Below are 23901 nucleotides of genomic sequence, written 5' to 3'. Positions count from 1 at the left end.
ATCCAGAGACATTTTGATCTTTCTCATCACTTCAACTTCATATTGAGAACTGACATACTTAACTCTTCGCACTACCATCTATGCTTACTTGAATTCTAATTACCATTAATACAAGGCCCAGATCAATGCTGTATTCTCGAAGAAGTCTTAGCTTCTTTCTCCTCAGAACTGCCATAGTACACTTGTACCTGGTTCCCCCACTCCCCGCCCCAAGAAGCAGCATTTACTGAGTATCTATTAAGTGTCAGGCACCGTGATATGTCAGGGAATGCAAAGATGAACAAAAACTGACTTTTTCTTTAAAAGCTTACAACTTAGGAAGACAAAAGCAAAATTTAAAAATCACAGTTTATATGTTATATGAACAGTGGTCAGCTTATGGTTCTACTTGAGCCTTAATGAAGGACACACAAATTTGGCTTTGACTAGAAAAGTCCAGGAAAACCTCTGAGCAGAGATGAGACTTGAGCTGAGTGGAAAAAGATGCTAAGTGCTTGCGAAGAGGACAACTAAATATACACAGCACACAATCTTCTTTCACTACGTTGAATATGAGGAGTCAGAGTCGTAGTGTGAAGATCAAGGACTTAGAATTCCCTAACTGTAAAAACCCTAATATACCCCAAAGAGATATTTTATAAACCACAATAAAATACTGTTTGTGAAAGCAATTTTTAAACTGAGAAGTGAGATATCAATTTAAGACATCAATAATAAATCTGTAAATAACAACACTTCCTATCTAACTTTTGGATTTAATGGGCCACATGAATTACTAGACCACTGTTTTTAATTGATGAGTAATAAAATTAGATAGACCATTTTAAGAGACATAAGCAGATAGTAAAAGTTTAATCAAATAATCTAAATATTGTCAAATCTAGGTTTTATGATATACTGCTCAACTGTTCAGACTCTCTCTATATACAACACATACACACATACACTCTCTCCAAAGGTAAATAAATGGCTTAAGAGCAGTAAATTCACCCTCACATTTAAAGTATACACTTTTGGGCCAGGCACAGTGACTCACGCCTGTAATCCCAGCACCTTGGGAGGCCGAGGTAAGTGGATCACTTGAAGTCAGGCGTTCGAGACCAGCCTGGCCAACATGGTGAAACCCCATCTCTATTAAAAATACAAAAGTTAGACAGGCATGGTGGCAGATGCCTGTAATCCCAGCTGCTTAGGAGGCTGAGGCAGGAGTATCGCTTGAACTCAGGAGGCAGAGGTTGCAGTGAGCTGAGATCACACCACTGCACACCAGCCTGGGCAACACAGTGAGACTCTGTCTTAAAAATAAAATAAAATGTATCTTTTTTTAAAAAAGAAGCATCTTTCAACCAGAACATCCTAAAAATTTCTCATGTTATTGTTACTAACTTCCTGAAATTATAGAACTTGTGCTATCTCTGTTCACAGGCACAACTCAAAGTTCTTCCTCAGTTGTTTTTGGCAGCAATAAATTTACAATCCATATATATAGATTTCTATTCTTATTTCAATATCTCTTTAGGAACTCAAATTGATTGACATGCAAAATCACATGGTGAACAGTTTCAGGTATAAATGAGGAACATAAGTCTTAACTACATATACCTTACATTAAGGAACAGAGCTTGCTCTTAATCACTGTCATTAGAAATACACAATCGGAGGGCTGAAACAAATGGAAACAGTAGCAATAAAGGAAAATAGAAACGGGCAATGATGAGGAGACATGTACTAAGTAATTACAAAATGCCATGCAATGATTCAGGGAAGAGACTTCCGGCTATGATGGCAAGAACAGATCAATGAATTGTTTCCTCAAAAGAAAATGACAGTAAGAAAGCTGGACAAAGTTGTCAAAAACAGCTATTTCAAGATTCTGAAAATCAGTCTAAGGCAGACAGACGATAAATAGTGGAATGTCCTGAGAAATTGCTTAAGCTTAGGGGCAAGACATCCAGACACAAACTTAATACCTTAAAACTTAGTTTTATCGGGGGAAGGCTGGGACCTTACCAGCAATTTTCACCGCCAGAGAGGGCAGACCTGACTTGGGACAAGCAGGAGATTGAAGGAGTGGTAGAAAATCCCCAGCTTTGTCAGCTAACAGGGGCCAACCTGGTGGGAACCTAACTGGGAGAAGACATTCTTCTAGCCTGAGGGTGTGGTCTGATTAGGGTGCAGTAGAAGACCAGTTGGAAATCTGAAGGGGAGATCCTGGGAAGAAAAGAGTCATAAAAGGGCTAGATGTGCTCTCCTCACATCCCTGGGTGGTTGTGAAACTACATGAATGAGGAAGGAAGACATGAGAGGTCTCAACAGAAAGAAAACCCAAGGCAGGCTGGAGAACTGGCTGAGCTTAGAGTATACTTCCCAATCCACCTGGATCATCAGAGGGTGAAAGCTCTACAAGCTTCAGGTGTTTGGGCACAACGTCTACACTAGTCACTGGCTATTTTAAGCTAGAAAGACACAAGTGACTCCTAGCCAGGCTAAAAAAATAAAGTAACAAATGAAAATCACTAAGCAGAAACATCAGTGGCCACACACTGTGTGGGAGTCAGATTCCATAGTTTAAGTATGGGCAAGTTACTTAAAACACACACACAGACTCAGAAAAATAAATAACACCCCACAGTCACTACATTACTAAGATGCCCAATTTTCATTAAAAAATTACAAGATATGCAGAGAAAGAGAAAAGTAACCCAGATTCAAGAAAACAAGCAGTAACTAGAAACAGACTAAGGCCCAGATACTGGATTTAGCAGACAACTTCAAAACAGTAAATACAAATATACTTTTAAATTAAGGTGGAGCACGGTGGTTCACACCTGTAATCCCAGCACTTTGGGAGGCTGAGGCAAGAGAACTGCTTGAGCCCAGGAGTTCAAGACCAGCCTGAGCAACACAGTGAGATCCTGTCTCTACAAAATATACAAAACTTAGCTGGGTATGGTTGCACGTGCCTGTAGTACCAGCTACTCAGGAGGCTGAGGTGGGAGAATCACTTGTTCCCAGGAGGTCAAAGCTGCAGTGAGCTAAGATTGCACTACTGCCCTCTAGCCTAGGTGACAAAGTAAGACCCTATCTCAAAAAAAAAAAAAAAAAAAAAAAAAAATTTAAAAACGACATGAGAAGAAATCTCAGTAGAAAAATATAAATGGAAATTCCAGAGTTGAAAAATGTAATAACTGAAATAAAAAATTCACTAGATGGGCTCAACAGCAGATTCCAAATTGCAGAACAAAGAAGGAGTGAACTGAAAAATAGTCAACTGAAAAAGAGATCACCTGAAATTATCCAATCTAAAGAACAGAAGGAAAAAAGATCAAAGAAAAATGAATAGAACTTCAGATTATGTTTAGGTTCAGATTGAATTTTTTAAAGAAACAAAAAACCCTATGGGAGAACACCAAGTGTTTCGATTTATGTGTTAGCTAGGCGCAGTGGCTCACACCTGTAATACCAGCACTTTGGGAGGCCAAGGCAGGCAAATCATGAGGTCAGGAGTTTGAGACCAGCTTGGCCAACATGGTGAAACCCCCATCTCTGCTAAAAATACAAAAATGAGCCAAGTGTGGTGGCACATGCCTGTAATTCCGGCTACTTGAGAGGCTGAGGCAGCAGAATTGCTTGAACCTGGGAGGCAGAGTTGCAGTGAGCCGAGACTGTGCCACTGCCCTCCAGCCCGGGCAACAGAGCAAGACTTTGTCCTGGGGGAAAAACAATTTATGTATAATGAGAGGCCCAAGAAAAGAGAAGTAAGGAAAAACTATATTTGAAGAAATTATAGTCAAAAACATCCCAAATTTGATGAATATAGATTTCAAAATCTCAAGAAAACCCAAGTATGATAAAAAAACAGAGATCCACTCCTAGACATATCATAGAGAAACTGCTTAAAGCCAAAGACAAACAGAAAATCTTGAAATCAGCAAGAGAAAAACAACTCATTACCTACAGGAGAACCAACAACAGGATTAACAGCTGACTTTGCATCAGAATTAGCTGACTCCCATGTGAGTGGTCCACGGGATGACATATTTAAAGGACAGGGTATGGAGGAAGAAACTGTCAACCAAGAATTCTATAGCTAACAAAACTATCATTCAAAACTCAACACACAAAAAAAACAACATTCCCATATAAACAAAAACAGACTATTTGATTCCAGCTGGTCTACTCTAAAGAAAATACTAAAAGAAGTCCTTTGGACTGAAAGCAAATGACACTGGGTAGTAACTTCAACCTATAGGAAGATATGAAGATCACTGAAAATGGCGAAGAAAACCATAAACAACAGAGCTAGGTCTTTCTATGCAGATTATAGAACATTTCTATCTTTAGAAATATACCACACAAGGCTGGGCATTGTGGCTCATGCCTCTATCTCAGCACTTGTGGAGACCATGGTAGGATAACTGCATGAAAGGAGTCCAAAATAAGCCTGAGTAACAAAAGAAGTCCCTGTCTCTAAAAAATAAAAAATGAGCTGGGTGTGGTGGTGTATGCTTGTAGTTCCAGCTACACACGAGGCTGAGGCAGGAGAATCACTTGAGCCTAGGAGACTGAGGTTGCAGTGAGCTATGTTCATGCCATTGCACTCTAGCCTGGGCGACAAAGCAAGAAACAATACAATTTTCCTTATGTTGATATGAGATACACACCTATTATTAATTTATGACATTTCCTTTATTTTAGCAAGTTAGTAGTAAAAGGTGAGGTCAAAGAGATATGCTGGGGCTAGAGACTAGTAAACCAAGTACAGAGTTTGAATTTTATTCTAATTGCATTAGAGAACTATTAAGAGTTAACTAGGAAATCAGCAAAATTTGCATTAAAAAAAAAAACAAAAACTATCTTAGTGCTACAGTGAAGGATAGACAAGTTAAGCAGCAGCAATATCGGAAATAAGTGATGAGGTTTGGACTAGAATGGTGATGATGATAAATTCTTTAAAATTTCCTAACAGCCTCTTCAGGTAGGTACTATTATCTCCATTTTAGAGTGAGCCAAGGGCAGAGAGAGATTAAATAACTGGTCCAAGGTCAAACAGTTTAGTAGGAGACATACTAAGATTCAAACACAAACAATCTGGTGGAAGAGCAGTAAGATGTGGAGAAGGTGAAGTAGTTTTAGAGTTACGGTTATCAAGGCTTGCTAGTCAATTAGATGTGAAGATGAAAGAAATAAAGAATATTCCTAGGCTTTTCTTGAGCAACTGAGTTTGCTAGTATAATTATGTAGAGAAAGGATGTAAAATAAGAAGAAAAGGGGTTCCAGGAGCTGAAAAGAAAAAGAGGCAGCAGCAGAAGAGCCAGTGCTTGGCCGGAAAATTGGGACAGCATGAAAAGCCAAAAGACTAAGTATTTCTAGGAAGAGAAAGGATAATGTATACAATGCTGCTGAGAGAAGGTGTAAATGAGAACAGGTGTAAATGCTCAATTAATGTAGAGAGTTTTCTAGTCGTATAATTAAGGTGAAAATTTCGATATGACTGCCATGCATCCTTCTGTTTTTCACCTCATAGTTCACATACCGTAAGAGATCCATTTTGTGTGCTGGGTGAGTTGCTGCTCTGCTCCCCGTGGGCTTGCGTACTTCCGTAGAGTGTCAGGTCATGCTCACCGGTCTGGCCGGCATAGTCTTGAGTGTGTGGCACCCCATATTCTGTGGGAATTCCATTCTGCGGAGGTGGTGGAAATGGGATGGTAGTAAAAGGCTGAACCATCGCGTCAGGAGTTGTTGTTGGCTCCTGGTTACCCTAAAACAAACAATGAGAAAAACAAAAAGTGACTCTGAATCCTTCTCACCTAACTAGTTTTAAAGTGAGTATATGGAATTATCCAAACATTCTCTCACTGCATAGGCTGGGTGTGGTGGCTCACGCCTGTAATCCCAGTAGTTTGGGAGGCCAAGGTGGGTGGATCACCTGAGGTCGGGAGTTTGAACAGTCTGACCAACATGGAGAAACCCCATCTCTACTAAAAATACAAAATTAGCCAGGCGTGGTACCGCATGCCTGTAATCCCAGCTACTCGGGAGGCTGAGGCAGGAGAACTGCTTGAACACGCCAGGTGGCGTGGCGGTGGTTGGTGGTGAGTTGAGATCCCGCCATTGCATTCCAGCCTGGGCAACTGTCTCAAAAAAACAGGAAGGAAGCCCAAGTTTTAGTCATCAAATCGGCAAAAAAAATTATGCAGTTTTATTGTGATATAACTGTCATATAATAAACAGCACTTATTTGTTTACAGTGTACAATTTGGTAAGTTTTGATATACGTACGCTTTATTCTCATAAAATCATCACAATCAAGAAAGTCAATACATATATCCAAAATCCCCAAAAGTTTCCTTGTGCCCCTCAATAATAAGTGTGTATTACTTTTGTAATAAAACCTATACAATATATTGTTTTTACTATTAAAGAGAATGACAAAAAACATATACCCAATAAAGGGAAGCCAATATTCTGAAACACTGAATTACTGTGTTACCCTTAAGAGAATGGTTATGATCTACCTAGAAATAAAAATTCTTAACTCTCTTCCATTGAAAAGTTAAACAATTTCAAAATGCAGCTGTCTCCACTGTCCAAGAATGATTTCTACTTGGTAATAAAAACTGCTTTATCTAAAAGTGATGAAAGAAAAAAGGCAGAGGATTGGGGGTGGGGGACTGCAATAGTTTAGATAAAAAGTGATGAACTGATTGCAGTTATTAGTAGGAAGGGACACAGTCATAGGCTGAGTTGTGCTCCTCCCCAACTCATATGTTGAGTTTCTAACCCTCACTACCTCAAAATGTCATTGTTTTTACAGACAGAGTCTTTAAAAAGGTAATTAAGTTAAAGTGATGTCATGAGGGTGGGCCTTAATCCAATTGGAGTGGTGTCTTCATAAAAAAAGGGAACATGGATACAGACACATATAAAAGACCCACGTGAAGACACAGAGAATGGCCATGTACAAGCCAATAAAAAAGACATTAGAAACCAACCCTGCTTACACCCTGATCTTGCACTTCTAGCCCCCAGAATGGTGAGAAAATACGTTTCTATACTGTTGTGTAATACTTTGTTATGGAAGCCCTTGCAAACTAGTGGCAGGAATGGAGATTCTATAACACAGAAATTAAAAAAAAAAAATTGCTTTACATAGAAATGTTCCTGCTGTTGGACATAATGACTCATACCCTGTAATCCCAGCACTATGGGAGGCTGAGACGGAAAGACTGCATGTGGCCAGGAGTTCAAGACCAGCCTGGGCAACACAGAGTGACCCTGTCTCTAGAAAAACTTAAAAAAATTAGCTGGGCATGGTGGCAAGTGTCTAGTCCCAGCTACTTGTGAGGCTGAGGCAGGAGGATTGCTTGAGCCCAAAAGCTGGAGGCTGCATTGAGCCATGGTTGGACCACTGCACTCTAGTCTGGACAACAGAAAGACCCTGTCTCTTAAGAAAAGAAAAAAGGCTGGGTCTGTAATTCCAGCACCTTCTGAGGCCGAGGTGGGCGGATCACTTGAGGTCAGGAGCTCAATACCAGCCTGGCCAACATGGTGAAACTCTACCTCTATTAAAAATATAAAAACTAGCCAAGTATGGAGGGAAATGCCTTTAATTCCAGGTACTTGGGAGGCTGAGGCAGGAAAATCGCTGGAACTCAGGAGGACTGACATTTTGCAGTCCTCTGCAAATGCAGTGAACTGACACTGCCGCCACTGTACTCAAGCCCAGGCAACTGAGTGAGTAAGACTCGCCATCTCAAAAAACAGGAAAAAGAAAAAAAAATGTGCTATGAAAACGTTAAATTTTTGAGCCCATAAAATTTTTTTGGAAAAAGTCTCTGTCACCCATCACCATATAACTTCTTTTCATTATTTCTAGGTTAGGATAGTATATATGATTTCTTTTTAGCTATTCTGGGCATCTGAAGAGAGATATAAAACAGTTACCACCCTTCTCCTTCAAATTATTCAATCCTCTGTCTCTCTGTATCTATCTAGCCATATGAAACATACTGCTTCAGAAGCCTTCACTGGATGTACTAGCCTGAAGACAGATACGAAAAATCACTGAATTGGAATTCAGGTGGACTGGTGAATGAAACACAGTAAGAGCAACAAAGGTCTTATGGCCACATCAGGCATAAATATATCTTACAGGGCCGGGCGCAGTGGCTCAAGCCTGTAATCCCAGCACTTTGGGAGGCCGAGGCGGGTGGATCACGAGGTCAAGAGATCGAGACCATCCAGGTCAAGATGATGAAACCCTGTCTCCACTAAAAATACAAAAAATGAGCTGGGCATGGTGGCACGTGCTGTAATCCCAGCTACTCAGGAGGCTAAGGCAGGAGAATTGCCTGAACCCAGGAGGCGGAGGTTGCAGTGAGCCGAGATCGCGCCATTGCACTCCAGCCTGGGTAACAAGAGCGAAACTCCGTCTCAAAAAAAAAAAAACAATCCATAAGAAAGTTCTACTAAATAATTGATAAAGGCTACAAGACACAGTTCAAGTTAGGATTAACAAGGCCAAGGGGACTTTCTCGTGCTCTGACAGTGCTCCTCTCAGCCTCCTCATTTTACTCCAGCCTCCATTCTCCACCCCAGCCTGTTGGGAATGAGACTCTGGCACACAAGAACACAGTGTGAATTCTCCCAAAGGGGTATGACTCAGTCAACTGAATAAACACATCAATTAGCAGTGGGAGATGGGGAAAAAGGTAAAAACATTTCCTATGATCCACTTGTAGTGTAGGTACTAGGCGTTTCACATAAATGCAAGCCAGGTACAGGCTCTGTTTTCCTAGAGGAGAAATGTAACCTCTGTTAGGAGGTCAAGAAAAAATTCTTAGTGAATTATTTTGTTATAGAAATTTCTTTTAAATTTTTTGTTAAAAATGTAACAATTTTTAGCCGGGCGCGGTGGCTCAAGCCTGTAATCCCAGCACTTTGGGAGGCCGAGGCGGGTGGATCACGAGGTCGAGAGATCGAGACCATCCTGGTCAACATGGTGAAACCCCGTCTCTACTAAAAATACAAAAAATTAGCTGGGCATAGTGGCGCCTGCCTGTAATCCCAGCTACTCAGGAGGCTGAGGCAGGAGAATTGCCTGAACCCAGGAGGCGGAGGTTGCGGTGAGCCGAGATCGCGCCATTACACTCCAGCCTGGGTAACAAGAGTGAAACTCCGTCTCAAAAAAAAAAAAAAAAAAAAAAAAAAAAAAAAAAAAGTAACAATTTTTTATATACTAAGGGAATGAAATTGAGATAGGCGTGATTTAACATTTTCTCTCACATATCCTGCAGTATCTGAATATTTACCCAAGTATGTATTATTAAAAATGTTAAATGGTTTCAGATTTCTATTAAATTTCCAGGCCATATTTCACAGTTGTATGTTCAGAAAACAGCCGTGAGCAAACCATGAGGTAATAGTTCACATGATTATTTCTTGGTATGAATTTACCTCTATACTTATATAAAAATGCTTTGTTTCTAATACCAGAGGCTAAGCTGCTTAAGCATATCTCACCTGAGAAAAGAAATTATTAGCTTTCTCTTTAGTCCACAAGGCTGGACAGAACAGCTCTTTTCCCTAACCTAGCAATCTATAAACTTTCTTCTATTTCCAGTTAGTAGTAATTCCTTCTTTTCCTATATTCTTATAATATCTAGCTTACATCCCCTACAAGACATTTAAATATAAAGCCTCATACTCAGCAAATCTAAATATGTGTTTTAACTCTCCTATTAGATTAAAAGGTTCATTATGATGGGTGGAGACAGTCCTGTACAATGTAGAACCCCACATGGTACATAATAAATATGAAGTGTTGGGGGCCGGGCGCAGTGGCTCAAGCCTGTAATCCCAGCACTTTGGGAGGCCGAGGCGGGTGGATCACGAGGTCGAAAGATCGAGACCATCCTGGTCAACAAGGTGAAACCCCATCTCTACTAAAAATACAAAAAATTAGCTGGGCATGGTGGTGTGTGCCTGTAATCCCAGTTACTCAGGAGAATTGCTTGAACCCAGGAGGCGGAGGTTGCGGTGAGCCGAGATCACGCCATTGCACTCCAGCCTGGGTAACGAGAGCGAAACTCCGTCTCCAAAAAATAAATAAATAAATAAATATGAAGTGTTAAACATTTATGAAACAGGAAAACTGAGATAGTCACGTGTGTGCACATTACAGCAAACTGCTTTGCTGGGCTAGAGTAGAGAGCATAACAAGGGATAACATACAATGAAACAAATGTTGGTATCCTGGGTTGATATCAAATTGGATGTAGGGATGGGAAAGCAGAAGGGGTGAAGCAGTAGGAAAGAAAAGAATCAACATTTATGTGCTTATGCCTTATGCACTTCATTTCCTTTTGCCTTAGAAACACAGGCTTTAAGAGCTGTTGACCTGCTGTGAGTGAAAATCAGATGTAACTTAATTTCAGAGTTGAGAATGATGTCTTTCTCCTTTAAACCACAGACAGTTACAGAGGTGATACATATTATATACAGTCTTTAGGTGTACAATGTGAAATATGCTAAATGCTTTTATTCTAAATTCAAATATACAGTTGTCCCTTCATATCTGTAGGTAATTGGTTCCAGGATCCTCCCAGCCCCCACCCACCACAGATGCCAAAATCCTTGGATACTCAAGTCCTTTATATAAAATGGCATAGCATTTGCATATAATCTACTTACGCACATCCTCTTGTATACTTTAAATCATCTCTAGATTACTTATAATACCTAGTACAATGTAAATGTTATGTAAATAGTTGTTATGCTGTAGTGTTTAGAAAACAATGACAAGGCCCTGCATGGAGGCTCCTGCCTATAATCTCAGCTCTTTGGGAAGCGGAGGAGGGAGGATCACTTGAGCCCAGGAGTTTGAGATCAGCTTAGGCAACACAGTGGACTCCTGTCTCTACAAAATTTTTTTTTAAATTAGCTGGGCATGGTAGCAAGTGCCTGTAGTCTCAGTTGCTCAGGAGGCTGAGACAAGAGGATTACTTGAGCTTGGGAGACAGAGGCTGCAGTGAGCTATGATTACAGCACTGCATTCCAGCCTAGGCAACAGAGTGGGACCTTGTCTCAAAAAAATAAAGAAAAGAAAAAAGTATCAAGAAAAAAAAAAAAAGACTGGCCAGGCATGGTGGCTCACACCTGTAATCCCAATGCTTTGGGAAGCCAAGGCGGGGGAATCCCTTGAACTAAGGAGATTGAGACCAACCTGGGCAAAGAGAGACCCTGTCTCCTAAAAAGAAAAAAAGCCTGTAAGTGTTTAGTACAGACACAGTCACACAGTCATCTGATTTCCCTCCCTAATTTTTCAACCCACAGCTAGCTGAATGCACAGATGCAGAACCTGTGGCTATGGACAGACAACTATAGTATCACAGTCATCGAACAGGAACCCATTCAAAGGTCTATTACCTTTACCCACAGCAATCTCAGAGGTTCAATCATCACCTAGAGAGAGGTGACTTGCAATGTTTTTTCTAGGTCCAAACATGTGCTTTCTCCCAAGTTTACATGGGATGTAGTAAAATAGAAGAAAGCATGAACCTAAAAGGCAGACTTGAGTTTAAATCCCAATTATATCTCGTACCAGATAGGTTGTTTACTTCAGATGTGGTTGTGAAAATTGAGAGAGCAAGTGAAACTGTTTTATTAATGATTCTTTAGCATATTTTCTGTTCCTACTGAGTTGTTCTGAATATTAATTAAAAGCTATGCAAAGTATTATGAGAACACAGACGTAGCCCAAAATATAATTGTCTTCATATTTCTAGGATAAAGTGTATGTAACCTTTGAGAGAGAAGGATGTAGTTTTGCTTATATCTTCTCAATTATTTCTCAACTTCATTCTGATTTTCTCAGTTTGGTCATCTTACACACATAACCTACTACTGCACTGCTTCTAATCAACAGGCTGCAAATCCTAAAAGCTTCTCAATTCCCATACCACATATATGGTCGGAATGGATCGTGCACACAAATAGATCAATATTAATTTTATTCATACCATCACAAAAAGAATCACTTATTTAAGTAGTATACATTCTCACCAGTTTATCACCACTGACAATGTTACTAATAATTTTTTGAGTGCTGTTTGTAAGTGGAAATTGATTTTCTAGGATTATAATATAAATAAAATGTTTTGCTTTTAAGTATTTTTATAAATGATATCATTTTGATCCATTGGGATTTGTTTTAGATAGGCTCAGATTTCAAGCTCAGATTTCTACTTGCCTTTGTTTTAAAAAAAAAGAGTGCCTAGGCAAAGCCCTATCATTCTTCTCAGATCTGGTACTAAAAGCAGTGGCTTCTGACCAGCTGTCTGTGACAAGAGGAAAATAACAGCTATATAACCATTATCTCAGAAAGTTAAGAAAACAATACTGGATTTAAAACCATCTGAGATCAATCTTTTTAAAAAAATTAACTCTGTAGAACAGACAAAGAAAATCCAGATGAATAAAATAGATAAACAAACACAAAACAATGCTCATTTGCTAGACTTAAAGCAAAATTACTCCAGATTCTTAACTTACATAAATACTTAAATTTAACAGTGCTTCCCCCAAATCTTCCTTCAGTATCTAAGATACTCTTTTTTTTTTTTTCTTTTTTAAAGTCTAAAGACAGCCAAGCTATTGAACTGTTCTTAACTTTTTCTTTAAACTACCATAACCCAGAGGAAGATCTATAGGGTAGGACTGTTTTGCTTTTCTCATCTCAAGAAAGTTTCACAGTTTTGAGTAGCCAGAACAGAAAAAAAGTGTTAGTGTCTAATAATCCTGAATACATTTCTGGCAAGTTAGATAAAAGTAATACACTTTCTCTTCTACAATAAATTTAAACTACATTCAGAGCCCTAAGATGTTAGACAACTTGTAGGTAAATTTGACGTTGAGAGAAAAAAATCTATACAATGAAGTCTCCAAATATTTACATTCAGGTTGAATTCTAAGGGTTCGCTTTTCACTTGGTTGTTTGAAACTTACTGAATGGCCAAGATCCCAATGAAGCTCATGGAAACAGATTCAAATTATATAATAAGGATTACAGTAATAAAAAACAATCACCATTGAAGTATTAAGAGAAAATGATGTCTAATTTTGGGTAAGGAGTTCAGACACAGCTATTCCTGTTGCAGTCTCAACAGTAAGATGCAGTAAGAAACTATTTCCATAATACCCAGCTCCCTCACACCTACCAATTCATCTGTTACCTTCTTCCTTGAAAGCAAAGATGCCCATATTTTATTGTGTATAACACCCATTCAGGGAACATATTTAAAAATGCACATGTCAAGATCCATTCCCCATAGATGAGGATTCAGTGGATTGCAGCAGGGCCCTGGTACTTACTGGTACAGGTGGTTTGGGTCCCATATTCTGAGAAACATTGATTTAGAGGCTTTGGCTGGCACAATGAAAGAGAACTATGGTTGCAGCATGCTTCCAGAAAATGTCCTGAACCATCTACACCTTTAGCAGAACAGAGTCAGTTAAGAGATTAAAGAGGGCATAGAGGCCAGGTGCCCTAGGTCCCAAGGTAATCCTAGCAGCTTGGGAGGCCGAGACATATGAATCACACGAGGTCGGGAGTTCAAGACCAGCCTGGCCAACATGGTGAAACAATGTCTCTACTAAAAATACAAAATTAGCCAGGTGTGATGGCACACGCCTGCAATCCCAGCTACGTGGGAGGCTGAAGCATGAGAATCACTTGAACATGGGAGGCAGAGGTTGCAGTGAGCCAAGATCATACCACTGCACTCTAGCCTGAACAACAGAGTAAGATGTTGTCCAAAAAAAAAAAAAAAAGCATAGATTATGAGAAGAAGGTAACAGTGGCTATAAATCTAAGTTTCCTACCTTCTTATATGAAACCTATATCTGAGAGAACAAACACCAGTTATTTCCTAAAATGCAAATCTACTGAAACGCGGCTTCACAATGGATCCTTAGTTTAGCATGAGTATAACTAAAGAATCAGGAACAAAGGATGAGTGTGCTACATACAGCCATATAAAGGGGAGATGGAATTCAGGAATTCAGGAACAAGACGAGTACAATCTTGAGCTCTTATAAACAGACAATAAAATAAATTTTTTAAAAACCAGGTAATACAATATACATCCTTGCTTAGAATAACAATAAATGACAGAAGCTGGTATATGTAAATCTAAGGGCAGTTACAGGCTTGGCCAACAGGAATTGTAAACTTGCCTCCAAATCACTTGACTTACACACACACACACACACACACACCTCTCTTCTGCATTACTCAGAGGGAAAAGCCAGTTCAGTCTTTCCCTTGAGGCTGAGTTTTGCCATCTCACCGCAATGTACTCCAACATTGAATATTTAAAGAGGAAAATAAATATTTCAGAACAAAGTCATTCAAACCAATAGTCTATTAGGTGAAAAGTGACAAACCCTGTAACATTCTTAATATCTCTGACCTCTTAAAAGCTCTTTCTTCTATTTCTCCTTAAAGCAGTATTTAGAACCTCAAACATTTATCAATCATGTCTTCCACTGGCATCAACAGACAGCAAGAACTGGTTCAGCTACCCGCTTCCTTGGAAATGGAAGACCCTCACATACAATTAATAGTTAAATGTTTATTCCATCCAATGTAATTGGTCATTTACACAATCCATGAAAAATTATTCTTTTTCTAAACCAAACTTTTCACTGCAATTTAAATTAATGTATTATTTCTTTTGTCATAATGGACAATTAAGATTGCATCTTCTACATGCCAAAATGGAAAAGCCTTAAAAATAGTCACAGCCAGGTGTGGTGGCTCACACCTGCAATCCTAGCACTTTGGGAGGCTGAGATGGGAGGACTGCTTGAGGCCAGGAGTTCAAGACCAACCTGGGCAACATAGCAAGACCCTACGTCTAAAAAATTTTTTTTTTCTTTTAAATAGCCAGGTGTGGTGGCATGCACCTGTAGTGCTAGCTACTCGGGATTCGGGAGGCTGAGGCGAAAAGACCACTTGAGCCCAGGAGCTTGAGGCTACAGTAAGACTAGATCACACCACTGTATATCCTGAGTGACAGAGAGAGACCATGTCTCTAAGAAAACAAAACAAAACAAAACAAAGAAATAGCTGTAACTCAGGTTCCAAATAAAACACTGGCAAGGTATTAGAATGTCTTCTGAATTACAAAACATTTCATTATGCTTTATAGATTTTGTTAGGCATTCTATTGTAGTCTACCTCTTTAAAACAGAAAATTCACATGCTATACATATAGTAACAGAGAAAAAAATTTCTCTATCTCTTTCCCAGAACAAAACACATTTTGTCTATGACCATGGTTACATGGTGGCTTAAATATTCTCTAATCAGTTAACAAGTCTCTAAGTCAGCCAGAGACTGAATCATAAACTTCTTCATCATAGCTTCCTCACCAAATGAAGTGATGATGAGCACATAGCAGGTGACCTTTAGAAAATACTTGCAAATTGAACTAACCAGGTGATTGAATATCTGCTTCTGCGGTATAAGTCTATAAAATAAAGATAGGAACCATTCTCTCAATAGCTTTACCAACTCTGCCTGGGACCTTACCACAATATAAATAATCATTCTATTAAGATACATATAAGGCTACGTGTGAGAGTCCGCATTATGTACTATGGGAAATGAAAAGAACAATGAGTCACTGCTCTCACCTAGGCTATCCAAATAATTTTTTTTTAATAAATAGCTCGGTTTTCTTTTAACTTAACCTCGACCTAATCAACTCTCTCCAAGCAGCTGCCAGAATGATCTTTCTAAAATAAAACCTAAATCTGATATTGTTAATTTATCTTCTTAAAATCCTAGACTCCCAATGTTTATAGTCTCAAGTCTAAATGCCTTTGCATGGAAGTCACGCCCCTTGCACACTTCATATTCAGCTTCAACTCTTGCCATCAAATATTTATTGAGTACCTACCATGTGTTAGATACTCTGTTCTAGCTGCTGAGGAAACAACAGTGATTAAAAAGACAAAATCCCTGTCCTTGTGGAGTTTATATTCTAGTAGAAAGAGACAAATAATAAATTGGCAAGCAAAACAATAAACAGATGGTGTGCTACAGAGAAAAAATAAGAGGAGGGTATCAGAGTATTGGGTTAGAGGGATAAAGAATTTCTATTTTCAAGGAAGGTAATATTTATCATACTTTTTTAAGAAATTAAGGCAACAAGCCATTTGTGTATCTGGATGGAAGAAGACTCCAGAAAAAGGGAACACAAATACAAAGTCCCATAGGCAAAAATACATGCAGCTTATTCTAAGAACTAGGAACATGGAGGCCTTGGAGGCCTATGGGATTGGACTGGAACAAGCATGGAACAGAGTGGTAGGAGATGAAGTAAGAAAGGTAGAAGTGGGGAAAGAGAAATGTTGGTGGAAACCCTGTAAAGCTTAGAGCCACTGCAGGGATTTTAGCTTTTACACTCCACTCCACTGAGAGTTTTGAGCAGAGAAGTGGCGTGACTGGAATTAGGTTGTAAATGCACCACTTGGTAAAGACAAAGGCAGGGAGTCCTGTTGGGAGGTGACCCTGATAATTCACCTGAGATGAGGAGGGTTTGGCGCATGTGGTGATCTAATGTGTGTCAAATGCTGGAAAACACCATGTGCTGTTTCACCTTTCAGTTTCTTTGCACCTAGTATTCGTTCTGCTTAGAAAGCTTTTCTCCTTTCTAATCATCTGGCTAATACATACACAATCTTTAATATGTATTCAGAAATTTACTCCTCTCTAGGGGTTTCTAATTCACTCAAATAAGGGGAAAAATCATACCTCTTCCCACCCTCCCCAACCAAAAACTTAAAGCTATTTTGATACTTACATGTTTTACAATTATTTGCTTACATATGTATGAACATGAACTCTTTGAGGGCAGGTAATTGCCCAGGTCTAATTCATCTTTGTATCCCAGTGACTACCTTAAAAGCTCTCAATAAGTATTTGTTAAAGAAATAAAAGATGTTTTAACCTAGTAGATATATAAGCAACCACAAACTTTTGACAAAAATGATATATGGTGGTACAGGAAGAGACCAACACTCAGCATTGGGAAACAAAGGTGATATGAAGTAGGGAGGATAAGGAGATCCATTAGAAGGATACCACAAACTTTGAAGAGATTTATACTAAAGCTATGAACTACATACGACAGGCATAGAGAGATACACAGATTAGGGACCGAGCTAAGACAATCCAAAGGCAGAATTGGCAGAACCTGGCAATCAGTATGAGGGAGAAGAAGACTATTAGATTTCAACTCCATGGTATCGTATGCTAACAATGAGTGAGCAGGAAGAAGTGGGAAAGAAGAAAGGATCAGTTCTAGCAGTCCAAGATGTTCCTGATATAAAAGAATTTAGATCCAGGTTGGGTACAGTGGCTCACACCCGTAATCCCAGCACTTTGGGAGGCTGAGGTGGGTGGATCATAAGGTCAGGAGTTCAAGACTAGCCTGCCCAAGATGGTAAAATGCTATATCCGCTAAAAATACAAAAAAGCCAGGCACAGTGGCAGGCACCTGTAATCCCAGCTACTCAAGAGGCTGAGGCAGGAGAATCGCTTGAACCTAGGAGGCGGAGGTTGCAATGAGCAGAGCTTGCACCACTGCACTCCAGCCTGTGCAACAGAGTGAGACTCAGTCTCAAAAAAAAAATAATAATAAAATAATAATAATAATAGATTGTATTTTTTAATATTTGAAGTTCATTCTGTTTTCTGAATGCATTCTAAAACATCCTTGGATAGTTATTTCCAGAGCGTTTTTGATAACTAATTTTTCCTTTTTAAATTTTATTTTTTACCTTTATCAAACTAATACATACACATGATAGCAAATCAAATAGGTAAGAAGAGCTTATGATGAGAAGCAGTAGTATGCTGGCCAGGCATGTTGGATCATGCCTATAATCCCAGCATTTTGGGAGGCAGAGGCAGGCGCATCACCGGAGGTCAGTTCGAGACCATCCTGGCCAACATGGTGAAACCCTGTCTCCACTAAAAATATAAAAATTGACCAGGTGTAGAGGCAGGCACCTGTAGTCCCAGCTACTTGGGAAGCTGAGGCAGGAGAATTGCTTGAACCTGGGAGGTGGAGGTTTCAATCAGCCAAGATTGTGCCACTACACTCCAGTCTCTGTGACAGAGAGACTCTGTTTCCCAAAAAAAAAAAAAAAAAAAAAACGCAGTAGTATCCTATCCTTCCCTCTGTTAGTCCTTTGAGGACGGATCCTCTTTTAATAGTTCCTTAAAGGGCAGAGGTTCTCAGGCCAAAGGCTGCCATTAGGAATTACTGACTCCGCTGACCACCCCCAGGCTTTGGCAACACATGCTCAGTACAGACCTGATCTGCCTACCGACTGAGGCCACTGAAGGAAGGGGTCAAGTGAGTTAACCGTTTGAATGGCAAACTTTGACCAAAAGGAGGAGGAGCAGGAAATGGGAGGAAACCATAAACACCTCTTCACATCTTCTTGGGATAGAAAGGACAGAAAAGCAATAGCTCTACACAACCTTCCTGAAGACTTCCAGTAAAACCAAGCAACCAGCAAGGCCTATTACAAAGCCTGGGCCAGGCTGTCTGCCTTGTGTCACTCTCCTTTCCCTCCTGCTTTCCTGAGAGGGTACTCCCCAAAAAAGTGTTAATGGGTAAGGGTTTGTTTCAGACTCAGTTTTCCAGTGAACAATAGCTAACGACAATCTATGACTTGTATCTTGTATTTTCCATTTAGGTGTCTTAAACCTCTACTTTTTGGGAGTATCTCCAATTCTATTTGGCTATCCTTCTACTGTGTGCCTTCCATTGACAGTAATGTTCTACATCTCCTTTTGCATTCTCTAATGGTTTTTCATTAAACCTAGTACTGATTTTATAAATGTTAATATCTTCCAGAATCTGAGTATTTTAGTTAGACTTCTTTAAACTTCTTTTCTGTTCCCTGCATTTCCTGTTGCCCCTAGGTTCAGGTTTTCTTTTTGTTCTCTTTCATGCTAAAAGTTCCTCTCAGAGGCCTAATGATCTTCATGTGCCAGTAACCCAGGTAAAAGGACTTGTTAGCTAGCATGGGTTTCCTCTGTGAATTTGCTTTCTGATTAGATCTCTCCTTGGAATTAAAATTGCAATGGGAACTCAGTATAAGATAGAGAAGAGCACGTCACTGGCAGGCTTTGTTTTAGTGTAAGCCACTAGCAAAGTGCAGAATGTCCTCCCCCTTCATTCCCTACATATGAGACTAAAGGAAGGGGTGCCAATAGCTAACACACATACAAAATTAAATTCTCCCAAACATTCTGATCAACTTCTTTGGAGACACACACTGTTTTATGTTTGGTTTTTCCACTGTTTTTTGTTTTTGTTTTGAGAGGGAGTCTCATTCTGTCACCCAGGCTGGAGTGCAGTGGCACGATCTTGGCTCACTGCAACCTCTGCTTCCTGGGTTCAAGCAATTCTCCTGCCTCAGCCTCCCAAGTAGCTGGGATTACAGATGCCCACCACCATCCCCAGCTAATTTTGTATTTTTAGTAGAGATGAAGTTTCACCATATTGGCCAGGCTAGTCTCGAACTCCTGACTTCAGATGATCTGCCCATCTTGGCCTCCCAAAGTGCCAGGATTATAGACATAAGCCACAACCCCCAGCCTTGTTTTTCCTTTGTTAATGCTAGAGAAAGGGGGTGGCATAGCACTTGCCGACTACTGCCATTGGAAGGGGTTGGAAAGGCTATGGCAATGCCAGGTAACTGAGTTACCCCCTAAATAAATATTGAATTATTCTGTTTTCTGTCTCTTTTTCATTTTTGCTCAGAGAGCTCCCGTGGGTTCCCCCTGGGCTGACTAGCTTCCACACCACTAGCAAGCAACCTCCTTGTATTCACTGACAGGCATCTGGCTTATTCCCCATTTCATCCATCGACTGGTCCTCATTTGCTTTAGCTTTTCCAGAAATTTAGTAACTCTCTTATTAGCACCACATTTCACCCTTTCTATTTGCTACTGCTGATTTTTTTTTTTTTTAACTTCGATATTGTTATTTCGGTGGAGTCTTGTAAGAGATGTGAGGCAAATGAAAGCATCTATCTATCATCTTGACCCGGAAGTCATGATTTATTTTCTACAAAACAAGATTTCAACCATACATAAGTTCTGTAATTCCAGTTTCCTGTATAGATTTGACAAAGGCTAAATAACTATTAAACGCTTATTTTTTAAAAAATATCTTTAACAATTCTAACATTGATTAAAAGCAAATTAGAGAGGATTAAAAGGAAAAGAAGAGTGTTTACTACAATTTTTGAAGCTGCCTGTGTACCTATGCTTTAATAACTTAGACACATTTAAATTACAGGAAGCAAAGCAACTCAGAGAAGAATCAAAACTAAATATGTGGCCGGGCACGGTGGCTCAGATCTGTAATCCCAGCACTTTTGGAGGCTGAGGCAGGAGAATCGCTTGAACTAGGGAGGTAGAGGTTGCAGTGGGCCGAGATCGCGCTACTGCACTTCAGCCTGAGCAACAAGGCCAGACTCCATCTCAGAAAAAAAAAAAAAAGAAAAGAAAAAGAAGTATGTGCTGTAAGTCACAGTCCTAGTGCCATCCACAAATATACCCAGCACTATGTGTTAAACATTACTCTAAATCTCTACAAACAGAAAAGATTTGCAAGGGTCTAACTATTCTCAGCAACAAAAGGAAAAAAAATCAGGTATTTACCAGTTAGAATGCCTAATTTTCTACCTCCCTCCTTCTTCATGAATACAATGGTGGTCAAGATCAGAATGTGGTCTAAGTAGAAAATAATTCTCGTTACCCCACTGATCTCTAGCAAATGATCAATAAGGCATGCCATGGACTCTGATCGTTCAGTCAGGAATGGCAATGAAATGTAAACCAGTGATTGCAACACTGAATCCTTCATCACAATGAGGCAAGCCTAGAGAAGAAACCGGAGTCCTATGTTAGAAGAAGTCATCAAAAATGCTATTATAAAGACTGTTATTACTGAACAGGGAAATCTATCTCAAGAAAGATGGCCTCAGAAGACAGAAATAGGGATGCCTGAAACCAGCTACTAAAAGGACCAAAAAGAAGCCATCTATACTTTAGTAGTTGTTTAGTAATGAAAATGTTCATAGTTTTCACTTGACGTTTCCTATGAAAGTGAAGTCAATGCTAAACAAACAATCTTCAAGCGTACTTAAAAAGACAATAATGGGCATATGTATTTCCCCTCTTATAATCTTCCTCACCTGAAACTTCATTATTATTATTATTTTATCATTATCAATTAAATCAACTACCCTATCCAGCTTCATTCAAGAATAATTTTCCAGGCTGGAGGCAGTGGCTCATGCCTGTAATCCCAGCACTTCAAGAGACCAAGTAGGGTGGATCACCTGAGGTCAGGAGTTTGAGACCAGCCTGACCAATGTGGCGAAACCCCACCTCTACTAAAAATACAAAAATTAGCCATGCATGGTGGCATGTGTCTGTAGTCCCAGCTACTCAGGAGGCTGAGACAGGAGATGGGTTTGAACCCAGAAGGTAGAGGTTGCAATGAGCTGGGATCATGCCACTGCAATCCAGTCTGGGCAACAGAGTGAGACTCTGTCTTAAAAAAAAATAATAATTATTATTATTATTTTCCATCAAAGAACAGCTGCCCAAGATATTCAACTTTTTACTCATTTTAAGATTTTTTCCTTTCAGGATTGAGGAGCATAAAGACCTGGTATTTTAGCTGCTGACTTTTGTTAAAAGTCTTAACTTCTTAAAGGATGTTGGAGCCCCAGACAAACTATGGACAAGTGTGTTCTAGCTCCAGTTCTGCCATTACCTTCTATATGACCTTGGACAACTCCCTCTCTGAAATTTGTATCCTGATTTGTAAGATAAAATTCAATCTAGCTCTAAGAATCTCTAATTCTATGATAAAGAGTCCTTAAGGGAGGGAGGTAACACAGGAGGGAAGGTTACTTATATTACCATGTGTAACTAAGTGTTTTCTTCAGTATTAGAGTCAGTCAACAAAATGTCATTAAGTAGTTTAACTGTTCCCCTGACCAGAAGAGCTAACAGCTACTTTAAACAGCCATTAGTTTCTCTCTTACCGTGCACATATGTTCTCAGTATGAAATGCTAAGCAATTAAACTGTAAAACCTCTATGCTATTAATAAGATAAAATTTCAGGAAGCCAAAGTGTATCAAATAGCCAAATTAATTCTGTACTTACCCTAGAGGAACCTAAAACTCCAAGACAATTAGTAGACATTTCTCAAGGGTTTGGCCAAAGGTGGGTTACAGAGATTTGGTGGGGGAAGGTAGAGTTTACATAAAGAAAAAGTTAACTGAATGTGTTCAGGACTTGAAATAAATTTTGACCAAGCAAAAAAACCCAGAAAAAGTTACATAGTAAGGTCTGTATTCTTTATATTATACTTAATGTAATACCTGTCATCAAAATGGGGGCAGGGCCAGAAATAGCATAAATTTTAGAAAGATAAACATGAGTTAAAATTTAGGCTCTACAATGAATGTACTATTTCTGTGACCTTGGATAAGCCACATAACATCTCAAGGCCTCCAGTTTTTCATGTGCAAAATGAAAATGAGGATCATTACCTAACAGAGTACCTGTAAGAATTAACTAAGATTGGCCGGGCACAATGGCTCACACCTGTGATCCACTTTGGGAGGGCGAGGTGGGGAGATCATCTGAGGTCAGGAGTTCAAGACCAACCTATCCAACATGATGAAACCCTGTCTCTACTAAAAATACAAAAATTAGCTGAATATGGTGGCAGGCACCTGTAATCCCAGCTACTAGGAAGGCTGAGGCAGAAGAACCACCTGAACCTGGGAGGCAGAAGTTGCAGTGAACCAAGATCTCACCATTGCACTCCAGCCTGCGCAACAGAGCGAGACTCTGCCTAAAAAAAAAAAATTAAGATCATATATAAAAATTTTTTTGCTTTTGGATAAAAAAAGAGACATAATAATTACCATTATTATTGTGAAAGAATAAGAAAATTTAGAAAGAATACATAGTCTAAAATATAAATGCTAACAGCTGAGTTATAATCTTGAAGTTCTCCATGTTCTTTTTCATATGCACAGTCACATCAATACAAATATGAGAGGAAAATCACATTCATCTTACTAAAGATTTTATACAAAATATAGGCTAAGTAAAATTAAACAAACCTCCCACCCCTACATTTCCTGTTTTTCAAAAATGCCCCCTGGTTCCTCAGAAGAGAAAACTTTAAAGCATATACAGTAGTCTCCTTTGCCCACAGGGCATATGCTCCAAGACTCTCAATGGATTCCTAATACTGCAGATAGCACTGAACCCTCATATAATGTTTTCTTCCTATACATACAGAACTATGAGAAAGTTTAACTTATAAATCAGGCACAGTAAGAGATTAATAACAATACTAATAGTAACGTGGAACAACTGTAAAATACTGTAATAAAAGTTATGTGAATGTGGTCTCTTTCTTGCTCTCTCTGAAAATACTGTACCTTCCTATTTTCAGACTATGGTTGACCACGGGTAACTGAAACCATGAAAAGGCAGACCATGGACAGGGGGATTACCTTGCTTAGTAAGCTTTTGGTCACAGTTGCTCTATGTTATCTTAGCAAACAACAGTCAAGTGACCATTTTAACTGAAGTTAAGAAAGTTCTAAACAGTGCCATCTACTTCTTTGGTTCCACAATGCATTCTCATTGAAATCTGTAGATAATCTGGTTATCATTTTAAATAATAATGATATTTCAGCAATGACTGAAAGTCTTTTTTTAAAACCATTACTTATATCAGTCCTAGACTCTCTGAAACTATCCTAT

At 39.3% G+C, this 23901-nt stretch overlaps 1 protein-coding gene across 35 annotated transcripts in view; it reads right to left on the bottom strand.

Moving 5' to 3' along the window:
• RBFOX2 (RNA binding fox-1 homolog 2) overlaps positions 1–23901 on the bottom strand; it is a 284620-nt gene that overhangs the window by 57903 nt on the left and 202816 nt on the right. For all 35 annotated transcript variants that reach the window (XM_074390856.1, XM_074390857.1, XM_074390858.1 and 32 more), the window contains one exon: positions 5537–5761. In XM_074390856.1, coding sequence (XP_074246957.1) covers positions 5537–5761 — 225 coding nt within the window. The remainder of the gene's footprint in view (positions 1–5536; positions 5762–23901) is intronic.

The sequence above is a fragment of the Saimiri boliviensis genome, chromosome 21 (assembly GCF_048565385.1).
Source record: "Saimiri boliviensis isolate mSaiBol1 chromosome 21, mSaiBol1.pri, whole genome shotgun sequence".
Classification (NCBI taxonomy): Eukaryota; Metazoa; Chordata; class Mammalia; order Primates; family Cebidae; genus Saimiri; species Saimiri boliviensis.
The sequence above is the reverse complement of the archived record's forward strand: the minus strand, read 5'-3'. Positions and strand labels throughout refer to the sequence as shown.